Below are 18,924 nucleotides of genomic sequence, written 5' to 3' on the forward strand. Positions count from 1 at the left end.
AAATTACAATATATTTGACAGATAATAGAGAATTAGCCTTACTTTATAAAGATCTGAAAATCTATAAGAACACACAAGTAGGAAAATTTGGCAAAGGATGTGAGAGGCAATTTACTACAAAAAGAAAATCATGTCCAATATGTATATGAAAATATATCCAACCTCATTAGTAACTGCCCATTAAAACACAAATACTTTCCATCACCTATCAAATCATGAGAATGAAACAAATGGAACACATAACCGGGGTCAGGGTGGGGTAGATGGGCACGCCAGTGCATGGCTGGTGGGAATGTAAATTGGTCCCATCTTTCTCCAGGGTAACTTGGCATTTTGCATTAAACTCTATAAAACATGCATATACTTTGATCTAGCAATTCTACTTCTAGTAATTTATCTTAAGAAATAGTCATAGATGTAACCAGACTTATTTACAAGGTTGTTAATTGCATTTGTGTAGCTCATAAGAGCAAGAAGTTGGGAACAATCTAAATGTCCAAAAAATCGGAAATTGATTAAAATATGGCATATTTAGCCATAGCATACATCCACTCAAAATTACATTATAAAACCATAATTTAAGGAAATATTAGTCTAGACATGTTACTAAATGTGTATGAATAATGTGATTCCATTTTTGTTTACATAATCTATATATGTTAAGAAAAAAAGGCTGAAAGGACATATATCAAAATATTGATAATAGCAGTTTCTTGGTTATAAGAACACAGTACAGCAATTTCCCTTTCTTGAATATTTTCCTAACTTTCCACTATAACCCTGTATTCATCTTGTTGAGGGGAAGTATTTTTTGATGTTTGTTCCTTAAAGATTGTAAACATTGTTTCAGAACCCAGGAAGGTGGGTTCACGCCCAGTCCCTGCTGCTGTCCGCTCTGGTCTCTAGAGTCAGGTTGGCTTTGGGCCCAGGAGACATTGGCTTTAGTGGCCACCTTCCATCCCTTCACTCCTTCTCCAAGGGAGTGGCTCCACAGGACTAGGGAAGAGCAACCTGAGTCAGGGATGCAGCTTGTACAGAAAGATTTTTCTTCAGCTCCGTACCCATAGCTAAAGTTATCCGGGAGCAGAATCCTCACTCCGCATTCTCCACTCCTGGGCAAAGGCCATGTAAGGAACCTTGAATTGCAAAGCTCTTCCCTTCATGCTAATCCACCGATGAGGCGGGGTGGGAGAGGTTCCCATATAGGCTGCTCTGCCTCTCAGAGCAGTGACATTGTGTTATCCTGCCCCCTCCCCCAGCATAACCAGAACCGGGTTCTCCCTTGAGTCACCACAACCCCTGCCTCTCCTACTTCTGGGCATCAGGGATCATTCTCCTGTGGGTCTTTAAATGGCAGCAGCATTGGAAGCAGAGCCAGGTACCTCTCTGGTGGCTGCTCAGCTCCCCCAGGTCTACTAATGCAACTGCAGCACTCACCCCGTAGCCAGGCAACCAAGCTGCTTCTTGCTGCTCCTTCTTCTCTTCCCCACCCCACCTCCCCCACCCTCCACTCCTGGCAGCTCCCCAGCTCCCCACGTACTCATGGAAGATGTTGGGAAGACTGCGTGGGAGGTGCTGGCCATGAAGTCCGCGATCTGCCGGAGGGCCCAGATGTTGGAGGAATTGTTCCCCTTCTTCATCTGCTCCTGGATGAGGCCTTCCAGCTCCTCCCTGAAAGACTAAAAGCAGGTCCAGAGGCGCTGGTCCCCTTAGTGCATCTCATGCAAGAGACCCAGGGCCCCTCTTCCAAGTGCCCACTTCGCCCCAGGACAGCTAGGCCAGGGCTGCACTTGGGATCCCTGGGCCCTAGAGGATGTCAGGCAATTCCGCCAGGATTTTAGGAGCCTCCCCAAACTGCTACTGCGGGAGCAACAAGGAGATGCTGGGAATGGATCCTGCTCCCATTGCCCGCCATGGGCTGTGCTCTGGATTCCAGGTCCTGCCTGTGTCAAAGTGGTAGTCAAGGCCCCTCCCCCATTAGGCACGACAGGACTTCACTTTAGTAATCAGGACATTTTAAAAAGCAGAACTGAATGAAAAAGTATGCCATCTTCCCTGTCCATTAGGCATGTCTATGGCTTTTCTGGGCATCAGTTTCCTCAGTTTCAGAAGGATTCAAAGATCTTTGAGGTCTCCACTTCTGATGTCCCTCTACTCTGAAGTCTGGCTTTTCAGACCATGAGGCTAAGAATCAAGCATGCCTGTCCACAAGGTGGCAGTAGGGGACACTCAGGAGGAAACAGCAAGCTGCTTAGGTGTTGGTAAATCCCTAAGAGAGAAGCAGCCCGAGCTCTTCTCTCATCCCCATCACTTGCCTGAGAACAGAGTCCCATCCAATCAGGCCTGGAACTTGGGCCGGTACTAACTCTGCCACTTCTCCTCCCACACCTGCCACCCCTCTTAGTCATACTCTGGGTTTTTTCCATCACCTCAAATGCTTTTAGCACCTGCCATATTCCTTCAGGCTCCCCAACACAGTGTCACCTGTCACCAAGACCTCAGGCCCGTCCCTCAGTGCTCCTCTGTGATGCCAGAGCATTCACTGAGTGCTCCCTGCTAGGGTCACACATGGCCCCTACAATGCCCTGGCTCCCCAAAGCACAGTGGGGGCTGAGGCAGAGCCATCCTGGCAAGCCCCTGGCGATACCAGCTCCATCCCTGAGTTTTCCAGCCCTTAGGATCATGCGCCATTTCCTGAGGACCCCTCAGCTCTGTCGCCCTCAGACTCCCCCTGCTCTTCCTCCTCCCTGCCCCAGAGCATGTGCCACCTTCCTATGTCTGTGGTCCATTAGACCCACATTCTCTCCTTGCCTCAAGGATGAGCTCTGTGTCCATGCCAAGCAGACACCAACTGACCTCGCCTGGAGTCTTGGTGGGGTTATCCTGAGTTGCTCTCTCTTTCTGGGCGCCTGTCCATTACACACTGAACCCCTCCCCCCCTCCCCCACCTCCTGGGGCTTCCAGGCCCTCTTCACCCCTGCATGTCAGCCTTATTGTTTCAACAGTGAGTTCTTTCTGGCGTTCAAGAAAGGAGAGTCCCAAACCTTCCACGTGGCGCCCTCTGCTGGCCTCTGGTTTACACAGATTTGTTCATTGTTAGCTTTTGGTGAGAGGGGAAGAAGAATGGGAACTAAGGCTCAGAAGGGGCACTGGTAACTGAGGTGGGGCTCTTGCCTCTCAGCCCCACCTCCACCCACCACCGAGCCAAACCACCTGCATGTAAACCAGGTTTGGCCATCCAGCAGAGACTAAAGAGAGAATCAAACACCCTTATCTAGCTCAGCGGGCTTAAAACTGCTAGGACTCTGAGCAAGTGAAAGAGGAGTGATCTTTCAGGCTCACCCAGGTGAATCAGCGCCTTCCCCGCTCATCCCCGCCCGCCTGCCCGGCCTGGCCTGGGTCAGACCCCACTCACTGGGCTCTGCAGGATCATGGTGACGCGTTTCTTCTGCTCCATCAGGTTGAAGTCTTGCCGCAGGTCTGCCGCACGGTTGCGAAGGCGCATGTACTCAGGGTCCTCCTCAGAGAAGCGGTCCAAGTACTGCTGTCCCTGAGGCTGGGAAGCAGCCTCGGGGACAGTCTCCTCACTCATTGTCCTGGGGGGTTTACAGTCCACTCCTGGAACCCTGCAGGGGAAGGAAGAGGGGGCGGGCCGGTTGGAGCTCCCAGACGCAGTACACAGCAGAGGGGTTGAATTTTGTAGGATTCACAGAGGGATGAAGCTATTTCCAGGAGGTTGTAAACGGAGCTGCGGGTTCGAGGCAGGGCGCCGGCAGCTGCCGATCTACAGCGGACGCTAATGCATCGTCGGAAAAGTGAAACTAGGACACCGGCTCAGGCGTCCGCCACCCCTCTCTGACTCCCCCGCCAGGCTGAAAGGGCCACCCTCCGGTTGAAGTAGACGGTCCCCCCAGGGCCAGCACGGCCTGCAGACTTTTTTGAGGGTTTCTGTGATGCATGCCTTACACAGAGTAAAGCTACTGGGACGTACTGGGACTTAGTATGTCATCTAAAACGTCAAGCCTCTATGAAAGCTCCTAAAACTTTTTGGTGGTAAATTCACAAAGAAAACTGAAAAGAGAGCAAGAACACTAAAAGGTGGGGAGGCTTTGTGCAATGCTTCTCTGCACAACTTTTACTTGCTCTGGCCCCTTAACAGGAGTGATTAGTGAACCTCTTTCTATAAAACATGTCCCAACGCAGAATTAGATCCTCATTCCAAGTTTAAAAGAGGTCTGCAACTTCCATTAATGAAAAATTAGTTTTTCCAAAATTACGTTAAATCAACATTGAGAAATAATGAAAGGATAAACCCTGTTTGAAGGGCACCAGGTTGCCAGGTTGCCCAGAGTCCCATTTATCTGGACCTGGTCCCTGGACTGAGGACTAGGACAGCCTTTGGAGAGTTGGGCGGGGAGGGGGGGATATTTTTTCTACTCAAGCGTGTCTTCTTAAATGCCCGAATGATGAAGGAGTATCTCCTACCACCATACTGGAGCCCATGAGGAGAAGCATGTTGCAGTCCCAATCTCCACTTCCCGGCTATGGGGCTTTGGCCACACAGCCAGTCCCCCTTTGTCTGCACTGCTGGGCCCTCAAATCTGGGTCACACCCAGGGGGGCTTTCAGAGCTTTAGCCTTCTCCTTGGTGTGTGATCCCCTTCTCAGCAAAGGAGGCAAGTGTCTTGATTGGACAATAATTAGGCTTGAAACAGCAATAAGGAGATACTAACAAAAGAAATTCCATAAGAGCAGCACACCTGGCTTTCATCCTTAACCTGCCCCTCCCTCAGTTTACCTCCAAGGGCTCCCCTTCCATGAGGAGGTGAAGCGCTCTCTTGTTCTCTCAGAGCGCTCCTGGCCTCCCTGGCCCTGATCTCCTCTGCCCCCTTGGTGACCTTGTTAGCCCAAGCCTCAGCCATCATTCCAGTGAGCAGCTCATAACAGCTAGTTGTCCATGAGCTGTCATGACTCTACCCCCACCTTACAGTTCCTCTGAGTGGGGCGGGTGAGGCTGATACACTAGGTAAGAGGACAAGTGGGAGAGTGGGGGTCTACCCTGTCAGCCTAGAACACTTTGTTGACCCCTTCCTTCCTTCCTTCCTTCCTTCCTTCCTTCCTTCCTTCCTTCCTTCCTTCCGTCCTTCTTTCCATTTTCTCTTTTTTGGGGAAGAGAATATAGCAAGTTTAAGAGAAGACACATGGAAAATATCCCTTAAAAATCAGCTGATGGCCTGAACCTTTGGCCTAGAATAAGTGGTTCCTTACCTTGGGTGCACATTGTAATCACCTGGAGAACTTTTAAAAAATACATCAAAGATTTAGATGTTATTAGTCTGGAGTATGATCTGGATGTCAAGATTTTTTAAAAAGTTCCCCGGGTGATTCTAATAGGCAGCCACGGTTGGAATGCCACTGATACTAATGGTTGTAACGTGTAATGAAAATGTCCGTTCCAGGTACTGGCCATCTCTAGCAAGCCTGCCAAAGATGGCACAAAGCCTCATGTTTCTAACGCTAGTGCCAGGTGTCACTTTCTCCTCCTCCCCTTCCAACCACCACCTGCCACCATACACAACCTGGGACAGCAAGGGTGCTCCAAATGCCACTAAAACCCACTGTTGCAAGTTTACCAAACCATGATCTCTGATCTTAATTCTTTCACTAATTAGTCTTCTTATGAAAGTCCTCACCAGATCTCCCCCAACCAGTACCACCCTAACCAGTCATGTCTATGGGGTGGAGGAGGGAGGAAGGAGACTAGGAGCGGTGGCCAAAAACAAACATTCTCTAAAGAAATATTTTGAGACATTTATCCGATTGCCAGAATGGTTGAGGTTGTACTTCCTAACATATAAGGCCAGAGTAACTGAATTCACTAAGGATGTTTCTGGTGGGATTAGCTAAGGACTGGAAGTCAGAGTCTGCAATTTAGCCCCAAATCTGTCATTCTCTAGCTGCAAGGACTTAGGCAAGTAATTTCTCTCTTTGGGTCTCACTTTGTCCATCCCTAAATGATGACATGGACAGAATGACCTCCCAGGCCCTTTCCAGCTGTGACACTATAGGGAGAGAGATCGATTTATGTAGAAAAGATGGAAGCATAGAGAATGCAGATTTCCTGGCACAAGAGGCCTTCTTCCTGCAACCCTCCCCCCCCAACCTCACCCCTATGCTTCTCCCTCAAGCCAAATGCCAAAAGAGAAATATCCGCAAAGAACAAAAATGAGGTACTGGAAGTGCCCTTGTAGGTTCAAGTCAATTCTACGTGATGGGGTGAGTTAAGAATCCTTCACCTCCACTGTGCTCCCACCCAGCTTCATCCCTGGAACTTAGGGATTAAGAAGAAATTGCAAGGTCAAAGAAAATGGGAATGCAGACAGGCAGTCACCACCCAATTCTTCTGGACAGACCGCGCTGCAGACCAAAATTCTTCCAGAGGCAAGGCTCACTGTCCCCCAGCCTTTTGATACTCCTTAGCACTTTCAGGGTCTCAAATCCTTTTTAAAATAGCAACAAGTGACTCTCCTCTACGCACACACAGTGGGTGCATTGGATGTGAGACTGGAGACCCCTGTGTTCCTTATGACTGCTGGTCCCACCAGCTCCAGAACCACCTGAACTCTCTGCTTCTCTGGGCCTGAGATGTTGACCAACACAGCCTGGTGTTGGAGCTTCCTGGCCTGGACCCTTTCCACCGGGGCAGGAAAAGGCTGAGTCTCTTAGCTTCCCTTTGCAGTGGCTGCATTTCCAGGGATGGGTCTGAAAAGGCTCTGAATTAGCTCTCCATTCCCTGAAGCACCAGGAACAAAGAAGTCCTGGGCCTGATGGATACCTCCATGCCTCTGGGCCTGCCTTTACTTCTTAGAGCTCAGCCCCAGAGGGCTGCTCCGGAGGTGCTCCCGTGGATGAGGGGTAGGAAATGGAAGCACCAACTCTCTCACCAGGACAATAAGGGTCTGCTCAAGCCCTTTGACTTTGTGAGCCAGAGGCATCCTTTTATGCTCCTTCCTTCTCTTCCCCCAGTGTTTCTTACGTGATCCAAGTTATGTGCAGAGTGGCTTAGTGGTTAAAAGCATGGACTCTGGAGCAAGACAATAAGTTCAACTTTCAGCTCTGTTAGTTCTTAGCTGTGTGATCTTGGGCAAGTTACCTAACCTATATGTGCTTCATTTTCTCCATATATAATATGGAGATTGCAACTATTCAGCTCCCTCTTCATGTTGTTGTGATTAGTTAATGTATATGAAGTACATACTTGAAATAGTGTCTGATGCATAGCAAGTGCTATTAAGCATTTGCTCTTATTATGTGTCATTTAGAGGCTAGAATCATCATGGCATTAAGAACTCGAGTGAGGAGAGGCTTATGATTTGATTGTAAACAGGTGCACACTAAACTAATTACATGTTTTAATTAAAAATAATTCAAAATGGAGACAACTGTACTTGAACAACAATAAAAAAATTCAATCTTGAGCTACAGGAACAAAAAGAAGCACATGTAGGAAAGACTGCTGAGATGCCTGGTTCTCTGACCAAATAGATAAAGGGAAACATGTCAACCTGGGACCACAGGAAAGAGAGCGAGCAGGATGCTGAAGATCAGGAGGCCCACATTTGTTGCAGAGGTGTAACATTGTAAAGAATATATCTAGTCTTTGTCCCCAGTTTCTGGCACAGAGCTTCAAAAACCCTTGGGATTTGTAAAATGTGCAAAAGACAATGGGGGTGTCTTCAGTTATTCATAATGAGCCCTTCCATGAATCCTGAATTTATGCTCATGAAGTGATTTATGCGGGGTCCTTAGATAGTTTCAATGGAGGGACTGGTCACCCAGAAAAACCAAGCATTTGATTAGAGGGTTGCAGCTTCAGCCCCACAGCCAACCATAGAGGAAGGGAGAGGAAGGGGCTAGTGGCAAATATGCCTAGTAACAAAGTCCTGCTCCCTAGTGGTGACCCCTTCCCCCCTCCCACTAAAACTGTCTGGACACAGAGGCTTCCTGGTTCGTGAGCACAAGGCTGGGCTGAGCCGGTGACACCCCCAGATTCCACAAGGATAGGGCCTGAAGCTCTGTGTCCCTCCCCCAAGCCCCAGACCCTGCCCTAGGCATTGCCTCCATTTGGCTATTCCTTAGTTGGATACTTTATAATAAAAGTGTAATTACAATTACAGTGCCTCCAGCGAATTCTGTGATTGTTCTAGTGAATTGCAGAAACTGAAGGGAGGATGTGGAAACCCCCAAATTTACATCCTAGTCGGTCAGAAGTATGGGTCGCCTGGGGATCCCACGGTAGCTGGCCTCTGAAGCAGGGGCCATCTTGTGGGCAACCTTGCCCTTTAACTTGTGTGCCCTTTGGCTCTGAGTAGTGCCAGAACTGAGCTGAACTGTAGGACACCCAGTGGGTGTCAGATAATTGGTGATGGAACAGCCGCAGGCAACTTCTATACATGATTTATTTTCAGTCCCAGGACCATTCTATGAGGCAGACATTATTGTCCAGTTTTACAGATAAAGAAACTGAATCAGGGAGGTTAACTAACTTGCCCAAGATCACAGCAATAACAGCGGCGCCCGGATTCCAACCAGGGCTCCCTCAGGCTCCAGATGCGGCACTCTTCCACTCCAGTTGTCCCCAGATATCTGTTGGGTTGTCCTGAGGAAGAAGGATTACACTGATTCCTTAGAGCCTCGGGACCCAGAACCAGAAAAGCCAGTGGTTGCGGCAGGAGGCAGATTCTAGCCAAGGGCGCAAGGGAGAACTTTCCACCAGCAGGAGCTGCTCAGTAACAGGAAGACTGGACAGGACAGGCTGCCTCCTCGGTGGGGAGCTCTCTCCTGGGAGTGACAATGGAAGCCACAGAGGGGCTTCTGCTCCAGCTGGAGGGGTGGACTCATGACGTCTAAAGTCCATCAGATTCCATGGTAGCACGTGAGAGAGCAGGACTGAGGAGCTGTGCAATGACCTGAGTGTCTGGAAGCTCATGCTGGTGAGACAGGCCCAACTGAAAAGTGCGCCCCACCCTCATCACCACCAAATGCTACCGACTATTACCTGGAGGCAGGACCGGCCTTGTCCCAGGCTGTCTCTTCTCAGCGTTCAGCCTGTGCACCCTGCTCTGCTCTCAGGGACGCCATCCACATCTACAGGATCTCAAACATCTGGGTGGAAACTGGAAAACACAAAGGTAACAAAAATCAGGGGCGGGTCTGCACCACCGTGACTCCTGCACCCAGGTTTCACAGCGCCATTCGGTGGGGATTTAGTTTAAGGACTGTTGGGAAATTCTTTAAAATGAACTTGAAATGGATTTTTATTTTAAAAGCAAATTATGCATATAAAAAAGTAAAGCAAGTGTCATTATCCTTATAATTGGGATCAAATTTCATTTCAAAGAGAAGAAATGCAAAATCCCTTTGCTGAGGGTTGGCCAGCTGAGGCCCAGAGGAGGGAGGTGCTCTGAGGGAGGGGCAGGAGTGGAGGGTGAGCCCAGAGGGACCCAGAGCTGCTGGGCCAGAGGGATCTGACACCTTCCTCACACCGGCCCCCAAGTACTTCGCTAATAGCTACTAAACTCACAAATGCTGCCTGAGTGATTTTTGGATGCTACCCAAGAGACAGAAGAAGCCTAAAGAATATCACACCCCAAGGCAAGTGGGAGGGTTTTGGTGTCGCCCAGGCCAGGAATTGGCAGATTCAAGACAATTTCAGCTAGAGTGCAAGGGGAAGAAAGGCCCCAGCTAATACCTGGATAACAGGTTATAAGGTACTACTGAAGGACGAATGAAAAACTGTTAATATCTTACAAACAAGGTCAACTTGCTACTCCAAAATTCCTGGGGATCAAGGTCTTCAAAGGGTTGATCATCGAAAAAAAAATTTTAAGACAAGTGATCATTGTCCATTTTCACTTGGAACACTATTGGTCAGACCATAGATGCTTGTCTCACCTGGGCTGGCAGCATCCCTGCCCTGACTCCCACCGCAGTGTTAACTGTGGGAGCCAGGCCCTGCCTCGCCTTCCTCACCAGCCAGCTCGGCTCCATGCCTGACATGGTGCTGCCAAAAGCAGAGCACCCGGAAGACTTGTCTCACCGCTGAGGGACAAGGAGGCTTCCTCTTGGCAGGTATGGCGTGTCTTAGGGAGTCCAGGACACCAGGGTACCCAGGGCTCGGCACTTCAGTGCCTGGGTGGCCCCTGGGCCCAGGCCTGATGCTCACTCCTCTAGTTAGGGACTCTAGAGAGAGACCTCCAAAAGCTATTCTCTATGCTCTGCACGTCAGTGGCCAGCCTTGACCCTCCTTTCACTGGTGTTATTTTTAGCTATAACAGGGTCACAGCCACCATTTCATGCTGCTTCTGTCCAATGCCCACCAACGTGGGAGCCCTCCCTTCCAGGGTAGGCTGGCTCCATGGCAGCCTTTGCTGACATACCTCCGGATGCTGTTCTGTGGATGGGTGGCCACTGACCCTCCCTCAGGACCAACCCAGCAGCCAGGTATGCTGCCTTCCCTGAAACATCAGCTTCCCCCTTCCCTGGGGGCCCCTGCTACAGAAGGGGGAGGTGGTCCCTTATCCGGCTACCGTTTGAATTTTCGGAGTCTGAGCTATTTTTTATGTCCACTGAAAGAATTAATCCTCTGCCTGCAGAGTGACTTGTACCATTCATGTAAGACAGGCATCTGACCCTCAGATAAGTATACACTATATACAATAATTCCCACCCCAATTCCCCCGGTGTTGAAGTTGCACTATTAGAGCTTCATTCCTTGGCTTATGGGGTTATCTCCCAATTTAAATGAAAACAGACCTGGGAGTTATTGTAAGCAAATGTGTTATTTGTAAAAGATTCTCCCGTGGTACCAGAACTGTCAAATCTCTGACTGCAGAGCCAGGCCGAGCAGTGGCAGCACAGGCTCCGAATTGGCACGGCTTAATGCGGGGAACGGAAAAGAAAGACGCCTGATTCCGGGGCCCCTCAAGAGAGTCCAGCGCCTCAAGCAGGGCTGCCAGCCTCAGCGAGCCTCGGGGGACTCTGGCCTGCCACCACTCTGAGCCTGGGCCTGCTATGGTGTCAAGGGCAGCGCCACCACCCACTTAGCCTTTGGTTTCCTCAGCACGTGATCCCAGAGCCTAGCTTGCCCCAGCTTCCAGCCACCCAGGCCTGGGGCAGAGCTGAGAAGCAAGCGGAGGGCACCCTGCACAGTGAGAACAGCAGCATCAACCCCCAGGGTGCCCGACATCTCCTGGAAGGCAAGGCTCCTCCGGCTGCCTGCTCCCTGCTCTCCGCATGCTCTCAGGCTGGGCTGGGAGGAGGGAGAATTAGGATATGGGATTCTAATCCTAGTGGGCCATCCAGCAAACCATAAACCTGGACAAGTCACAGGTGCTTAGGGGCCTTTGCCCACCTGGATGTCCCATGGCCACCTTGAAATCGACCTGTGGCCAACCCTGTTCCAGAGCCTCCCTTATCCAGCCAGCCTCTCCTCTCTGCCCCCCACCCAGCCAGCCAACCCTCTATGGGTCCCCGAAGGCAGCCTTGACTCCCTGCTTTCTCACTCTGCACCCCACTGCCCTAAATAGCTCCTTATCCAGAGTACCATACCCGGAATGAAGCCCACATTTCTCATCCCTTTCATGGTCTCTACCCAGTCTTTCCTCTCTTATACCCGCATCCACTCAGTAGCCAGAGTTGCTGCTCTAAAAATGCAAACATGGCCCATGCCTGTCACTGCCCTATGAAAAGCTTATCAGAGGCTCCCATCACCTCGGGCCATGTTCCTTTACCTTTTTTCCCCCTAATTCCTACTCCTCTAGCCAAAATTTTGTCAAATTCACATTGTATTATAGAAGTGACAGGTAGGTATTCCTTTAACATTTATAAAATATAAAATTTTAATTCTGAATTCATTTTTTCAAACCAAGCACATGGTCCATGTTGAAAATGCAAACCCACCCGTCCTGACCAGGGGACTGGGGGCTGTGGCTCTCTTGTTCTGGCCACTCCCTTCCTCTTGGAAACTGCTACCCTTTGGAATGAGGCCCATGCTCTTAGCTGGCACACAATGCCCACGGACCTCTCCATGTCTGCCCCGGCCACCTCCCCCCATGCCTGTCATTGGTGCTCTTCCCGGGACCTGGAAGGCATCAGGCTGGTTCCCACCTTGTGGATGGTTCATGCTGATCCTCTAGACCTTGTCCTTTCAGCTTGGATTGTCCTCTCCCAGAAACCTTCCCCCCACCCCTGTCCCTTAGGCTCTCAAGTCACTGCGACTCCTCCCTTTCATTCCACTTCCAGTTCAAGAGTAACGGTCTATTATCAGGAGCTCCTAGTGGGCGGGGCCTGTGTCTTCAGCATTTCTCTATTCACCCTGTTGCCCTAGGACCTGCGGCCAGGTAGATCCTAAATAAATGTAAGCTGGAACTAAAACTCAACTAACAGTGAGTTGGGAGGAGTCAGGCTGGTTCGGCAAAGCAGCACTGTCCAGGCCTGGAGTCCAAGTAAGGCCCAAGGGGAGCCCCAGGCACAGTGTGGGGAGACAGACCCTAAACAGCCCACTTCAGGGTAAGGTGCTGCGTGTTAATGGAGGTTGCGTGGCAGGTGCCCTAGTGCCTAAATCACCTGTCTGAAACAAAACATTCTTTTGTTACATAACCCAAATGCTGGGCCCTTCTGGCAGCCATTTTTCTTGATTACCACTCTCAAACTACCAAATCCCACTCCACAATATAACTTTGATTATGAGAAGACAAGAGAAGGTAATGTTACATACTGTACATGATGCGCCACAACTCCCTTGGCTCTCCACAGCTCAGCCCTGCCCTTCGTCTCACCTCTTCCCGCCTGCAGGCCTCGCCTGCCCCCACCTCCGCTCTTTGCTAGCGGGAGCCCTAGAGCTCCCTCTAAGCACCTCCACTTGGCATTCTCACACTTTTGACCCTACTCAGCAGGGACTCTGTGTGGGATTGAGCACCCGAGGACAGCAGCAGAGGATGGCAAATCATGAAAGACGCTCCCTGTCACAGGTCGTTTTCTTTCCTGTCCCTCTGAAAACCAGGTACATGTAATCACTGGAGTATGAAATCGCATTTCTGTGGGTCCTTCCTTGTAGCTATAAAAGAAACAGAAGGTCTAGAAGGGGGATAACAGATGCACAAGTTGTCTGACTTTTTGTTTAAAATCTGTTTAAGCTGTGAGCACCAAGGAGAGGCAGTTGCCTGTCCCCTGCCACTTCAGGTGGAGGTGTCTAGACAGGAACAGACAGTCTGTATGGCCTGGCACCCTGAGTCTAATGGAAAAGATGCTACAAGGTATCATTTCCCAGCTGCTCCCACCACCGCCCCAGGCAAGGCCACACTCCTGTGCTGGTGCCAGCCTTTGAAATTCCTGGTCCCCTGTCCCATGGCTCAGCTCCAGACAAGGACACACAGAATTTGCTCCAAGCTTCGCTCTCGAAGTCAGAGCCCAAACTCACCGATCCCTAAACGACACTTCCAAACGCGAGGGAGGAGCCTGTCTCAGCCTTGCCGCTGTGACTTAGCAGAGTAAATGAAGACTGTTGAATAAGAGAGTGGACCACACCCTGCCTGGTCTGTTCAGATAACGAGAAAGCTCGCACTGATGGGTGGTGGAATTAGCGGTACCGCTTATCATCAGCTTCTTCACACTTCTGGCTTTTTCAAAGTTCTACGTTGGGTATTAACTGCTGCAACCATTTTGGACAGAAATAGTTTAAGGGAAAGAGAGAGATGGTCAAGCCTGCCTCTGCCCAGCTCTGGAGACCCCCTTGGCTGGAAGGATCCTTGGACCCCCTGACGGCTGCAGGCCTAAGCAGCACTCATATCTGCGTGCCTCGGATGCATGATTTCCTGGTGCAGTCCAGTGAATTTTAAAGGCCTTCTAGCAAAAGGAATCAAAACCTAATGGCTGGTAGGCAATGTTTTCCATTCTTCTGTTATCTAGGATTTTCACTGCTGTGAGAAGAACGGGCCCAGCATTCTTTCAGCTCCATTTCCTCTCACTGGCCAAGCACAATTATTTGTTGAGTATCTCCTGGTACCCAGGAGTAAGAACTGTAATTGGACATGAGAGGGAAGATTCCCAAAAGAAAGGAGATTTGTCCCCAGCCTGCTAGAAGCCCACAATGGGTTAACATGAAAATATATATGTATTTCCAACAAGCATTGAAAACATTCATTTCAGACCACCTCTGACATTCATTTTCAGATTTTTATATATGTGTGCATATAAAATTAACTATTAAGGTCAACACAATACAGGAAACTGAAAATAAATGAAAGCGTTCAATGTTTTTTAGAACAGAAGACTGGAAACCTTGAGTCCACATTTATGAAGGCCACAGTTCTGAGTTAGACCCTTAATGAAGACATTATTCAATCAACGAAATTTGGGCTGTTAAACCCAAACACGTGTTGGTGCTGCGCTGGGCCCTTCTCATCAGTGCTGCAGGGAAGGGCCCATCATCCTGGTTTCCAGGGGAGGAAACTGAGGCCCCAGGAAATGGAGTGATTTGATCGGGGCCATAGAACTAGTGAAGGGCAGGGCTGGTTTGACTGAACCAGAACCCGTTCTCTCTTTTTACTTCAGCACACTTTCCTTCCCTCGTCCAAATGAAGGTGAGCAGAAGCAAGGACCCTGGTAGGAAGATGGGGAATGGAAATCAGCAAGTAGCCAGAGCCCAAGGCCCAGGCACCATATTCCTGGAAGAAGCTCCAAGGATTTAGCTAGCACCTTAAACAATAATTCTGATTTCCTCACAGTCCCTGCTCTCCAAAGGCCCATGAGGGACTTGGGGCGGGGTGGGGGGTGGTACGGATCTCATAGAGAGATCATTGCAATACTGGGGAGATTGCGCTTCACTAAAGGCTCATGAATGGCGGGTTCCATGGAGATCTCAGCCTTAGGTTCCAGCACTGAGTTTCAACTCACTTGTCAGATACCTCTGCCACCAATCACAAAACCATGCAGACTCTGTGCCTTCAATGAAGGGGAAAGAAAAAGATTCAGGAAGCCCTGGTGATGCGGAGACAAAGCTAAACTAGCAGAATGGCTGGGCTCAGCCTTCAAATACTCATGCCCTTCAGTGAAAAGGTCAGCCAAACTTGCATGCTCTGTGGATAAAAACTCATCGAAAACGCTGTCTAATTGAATTGACACATCCTCTGATTCACTGCTCCACACCTCAGGCTGTCCTAGAATCTAGTCTCAGGTACTTTTAAGGGGTTATCTAATCTGTCTTTTGCCTCCAGGCAGACTACACCTAAAACCAATGGAGCTATATTTTGAAAAGTTACACCTTGGTCAAGTTCACACATACAACATTTGGTTCTGCTTTTTGACCTAATCTGTAAGCATAAAAGGGGACCCAAAACCCCTGGAATTTATTTATAAAAAATTATGTATTTCTTCTTACCTGTTTAAACTCCAGTCACCTTCAGAATACTTGCCATTTGATGCAATACACCTATTTAGACTTTTTTTCTACTGCTCAGAACAGTTTTTAACTCAAGGATTTTGATGCCTTTTATTGCTTCTGCCATTGTTTGTTTCACCCCTTCTGCATTTGCAAAACATTTCCCTTTGAGGAGTTTTTTCATCAGGGAAACAAAAAGTCGCTTGGGGCAAGATTGGGTGGTAAGGAGGGTGGGGTATGGGGGTCATTTTTGGTCAAAAACTGCTGAACACTCAGTATGGTTTAGGCATACACATTGAAAGTTGTCAAAAATCCACTGAAGCCAAACCCGGCCTCTCACAATGCCAGCTGGTACACTGATTCAGATGGGTTCCTAGGACACTCACCTGGCAGGGGAAGCCTGTACTCCAAGGGGCCTGCCCTCCAGATGGTAATTCCACGTTTTGAGGGTCTTCCCTTGTATGTCCTTCCTCACCCCCACCCCTAGCCAAGAAAGCCAGGAAACAGCTATTGTATGACATGGGCTTCTATGTCTAACTGAATAAACCATATCCTAGGCCACAGAGGTAGCACTTGATATCAAAATTGTTTTGTTCCTTTTTTTTATTGGTTTATTGGGGGGATTTTTCTTATTAATTGGGCATAAGAGAAAATTGGAAGGACGCCTTGCATCTAGGACTGGAGGAGGATCTGACACCATCCTTCCTCTCTGCAGACTGAGAAAGCACTAAGTATTTACAACTGCAACAGACCTGGGACTTGTTGTCTTAGGGGAGGGAAGGGAGGTGAGTCAGTAGGCCCAGGAAAGGGGGAAGGTGGACTGGAGAAAAAATGTGAAAGGGCAGGGGCTCACATGGGGAACTCTGCTGGCCTCTGGACCTTGTATATGGAGACACCCCAAAAGCCTGACAAGTGGGGCTCAGACTATCACAGATTACCAGCAACAAGATAGAAAAGATAGGAAGCATGTTGTTTTACTTTCCTCTCTATGATCCTCCCTATGATCTTGTATGGTTTGGATCTTATCATGAAGTTATTTAGGAAAGAACTATTCACCCGTTCTCTATACGTATCAGTATGTGTGTTTGCATATCCATGTGTCAGAGACAATGCCATGTGCTCACCCAATGCACTTCCTGTTCTTCCTGGGCACCCACACCTCCCAGCCCCCTTCCCTCTGGGTTGGTCCACGTGGAATGTAAGCCAATGCGATGTAAGCAGAAATGATGTGCATCATCTGAAGCTGAGGTAATTAAGAGCAGAGGTGCTTTCTCCACACTTTCTCCTTTTTGCCTCACTGCTGGATGCACAGGATTCAGTGGAAATGCTAGGACCCTTGGGATGATGCAGCTACCAAATGGAAGGAGCCAGGTGTCAATGAAAGCAGTCAGTCAGCTGATCACAGACTCTGAAGGTGTTGTTACAGCGGGTAGCCTGCCCTGAAAACATATTCACACCTTTTCTTTAGCTCAAGATAGTCTTCTATTAACTCCATGGTTGTTTTTTCCATCACACTTATTCCAGTGTCTCCTTCAGGATCACCAATTAGCTGTATGTTGAACCTGTTCTCTCATTTTTCCTCTCATTAGTTTTTCTTTTTATTACAGTTAACATATAATATTATACCCATATTGGTTTCTGGTTCTCTCATTAGTTTTATTATTGACTTTTTTTTTTTTTTTGCGCGTTCTGACTTTTGTTAGTTATTTCCAACCTCACTGAACTTAATTAATCAAAATAATGTGGATTTTAATTATAATACTGAACATTTTCTTTTCTGTGTTCTTTCCTTATTTTATCTCCATTTTCACCTCAGATCTTTCCATCTTAGTCTATTCTTTCCTATGATTGCCCTCCTATTTTTTAAAGCTATACTATTATATTAAGGATACCAAATGGTTTTCTGACATTTTTCTTCTGGCTCTTAAAGCAGATTATTATAACAGATAAGTGCTTCTTTTGAGTCTTTCAGGTCATTTATCTCTCCATAAAGTGTCTTTTCTCAAGAGACCTCAAATTGTTTTCCTTTGTCTTTATTCTCAAATAAGGTAAAATCAAGTCCCTTAATATACAACCTATAGGGAAAATTGCATCTAGCAAAAACTGATCAGGAAACAACATGATTTTTGGAAATCAAACATGGTCCACACATAATATGGGCCCTAAACTGACCTTAATTACCTTAATAATCAGTCCATTTAAGATCAGAGATTTTTAAAGACAACCCTCAAGGAAACCAGACATCCCACAGCCAGGTTAAAAAAAAGAGGTGCTCCTTTTACAGAAAACTTAATGAAGTTCAATCAAACTCATTTCTAGGAGGTAAGGAAATTGGTCTATGAACATCAGATGCAAGGAAATAAATAATTAGATGAACCCATAAATATGAAAATATGACTCTCTTCTTTACTTCCTGGTACTGAGAAGATTTAGGAACAAGGGAATGAAAGATAAACATGATAAACATCATGGTAATAATTTGAGGGCTATCAGATATTGGAGACTCAGTCAGCCTTGCTCCCAGGGTACCTCCTGCTTGAAGAAACGATGTGGGAGGTTAGTCACACAGGCAAGCAAAAGCAGCCCTGTAAAAAAGGCCTCAGAGGTGAAGTCAGAGAACTGTCAGCCCAGGTACTGAATTGATAGTGAGGGGTAAAAATAAACTAAACATTGGCATCACTATATTTCTTCAAATCGAAGATGTCATTGATTAAGACATCATTATTTTAAATATTACTAATGGGGACCAAAAAAAAAGGGAGTGATTCTATGGAAAGTAACCTGACAGGGTGATCTGATCATAAATTCCTAATTGGGCAGGTCATGGTGGGTAGTCTCACCCAAGCCTGTAACTTCTTTAGTGAAAGGTTTTAAGTCAGCCCTGACCATTGTTCTTGTGCATCTAGGTTAACACACCTGTAAAATATCAGAAATACCAGACACCCCCTTGAAGAGGGTATTAACCCTCAAGAGAGCACATAATCTTGTTAACTACCCTGTAATCCAGTCCCACCTTGCTTTCTCCAATCTTCCTTACGCCCCCTCCTTAATTTCAAATGTGTAAAAGAAGCTGCAAAATTTATTCTCCTTTGAGATCTTGTTCCCTAGCATATGTTGTCAGTTTATCTCAAATAAACATAAAAATTCTCTACAGGTTTGGATATTTCTTCTGTCAACACTAAGAAAGGAAACTCACAGGCAAGTACTTGCATAATTCTAAGTCATCATTAATTGGAGGACACATCCCATTTCCAAAGATGTTGACAGTGGGGGAAAATGTGTGCTTTAGAATGAATGAAGTATGGGAACTCGACTTAGAAGTTAGCATCAACCACTTTGGAACTCTCCTCTATAGGCTAGGGAGGACGGCAGATCCTCCGAGGGATGAGGCAGGAGAACGAGGCCATGGGCTTTAGGAGAGCCCCCTGACACCTGACTCAGGGTTTATCGGCAGACAGATTTGTTGGCTGTCAGTCCTGCTTCTTC

General features: G+C 47.9%; 1 protein-coding gene across 2 annotated transcripts in view; it reads right to left on the minus strand.

The window, feature by feature from the left end:
• The window catches only part of ADD2 (adducin 2), a 99,631-nt gene that overhangs the window by 37,420 nt on the left and 43,287 nt on the right, over nt 1–18,924 (minus strand). For both annotated transcript variants that reach the window (XM_054586816.1, XM_054586815.1), the window contains exons 2-4: nt 9,058–9,175; nt 3,416–3,626; nt 1,541–1,679 (exon numbers count right to left, since the gene is read on the minus strand). In XM_054586816.1, coding sequence (XP_054442791.1) covers nt 1,541–1,679; nt 3,416–3,592 — 316 coding nt within the window. In that variant the 5' untranslated portion in view covers nt 3,593–3,626; nt 9,058–9,175. The remainder of the gene's footprint in view (nt 1–1,540; nt 1,680–3,415; nt 3,627–9,057; nt 9,176–18,924) is intronic.

Source organism: Pteronotus mesoamericanus, unplaced genomic scaffold, assembly GCF_021234165.1.
Source record: "Pteronotus mesoamericanus isolate MK-2021 breed Mesoamerican mustached bat unplaced genomic scaffold, CSHL_Meso_final contig_98, whole genome shotgun sequence".
Lineage (NCBI taxonomy): Eukaryota > Metazoa > Chordata > Mammalia > Chiroptera > Mormoopidae > Pteronotus > Pteronotus mesoamericanus.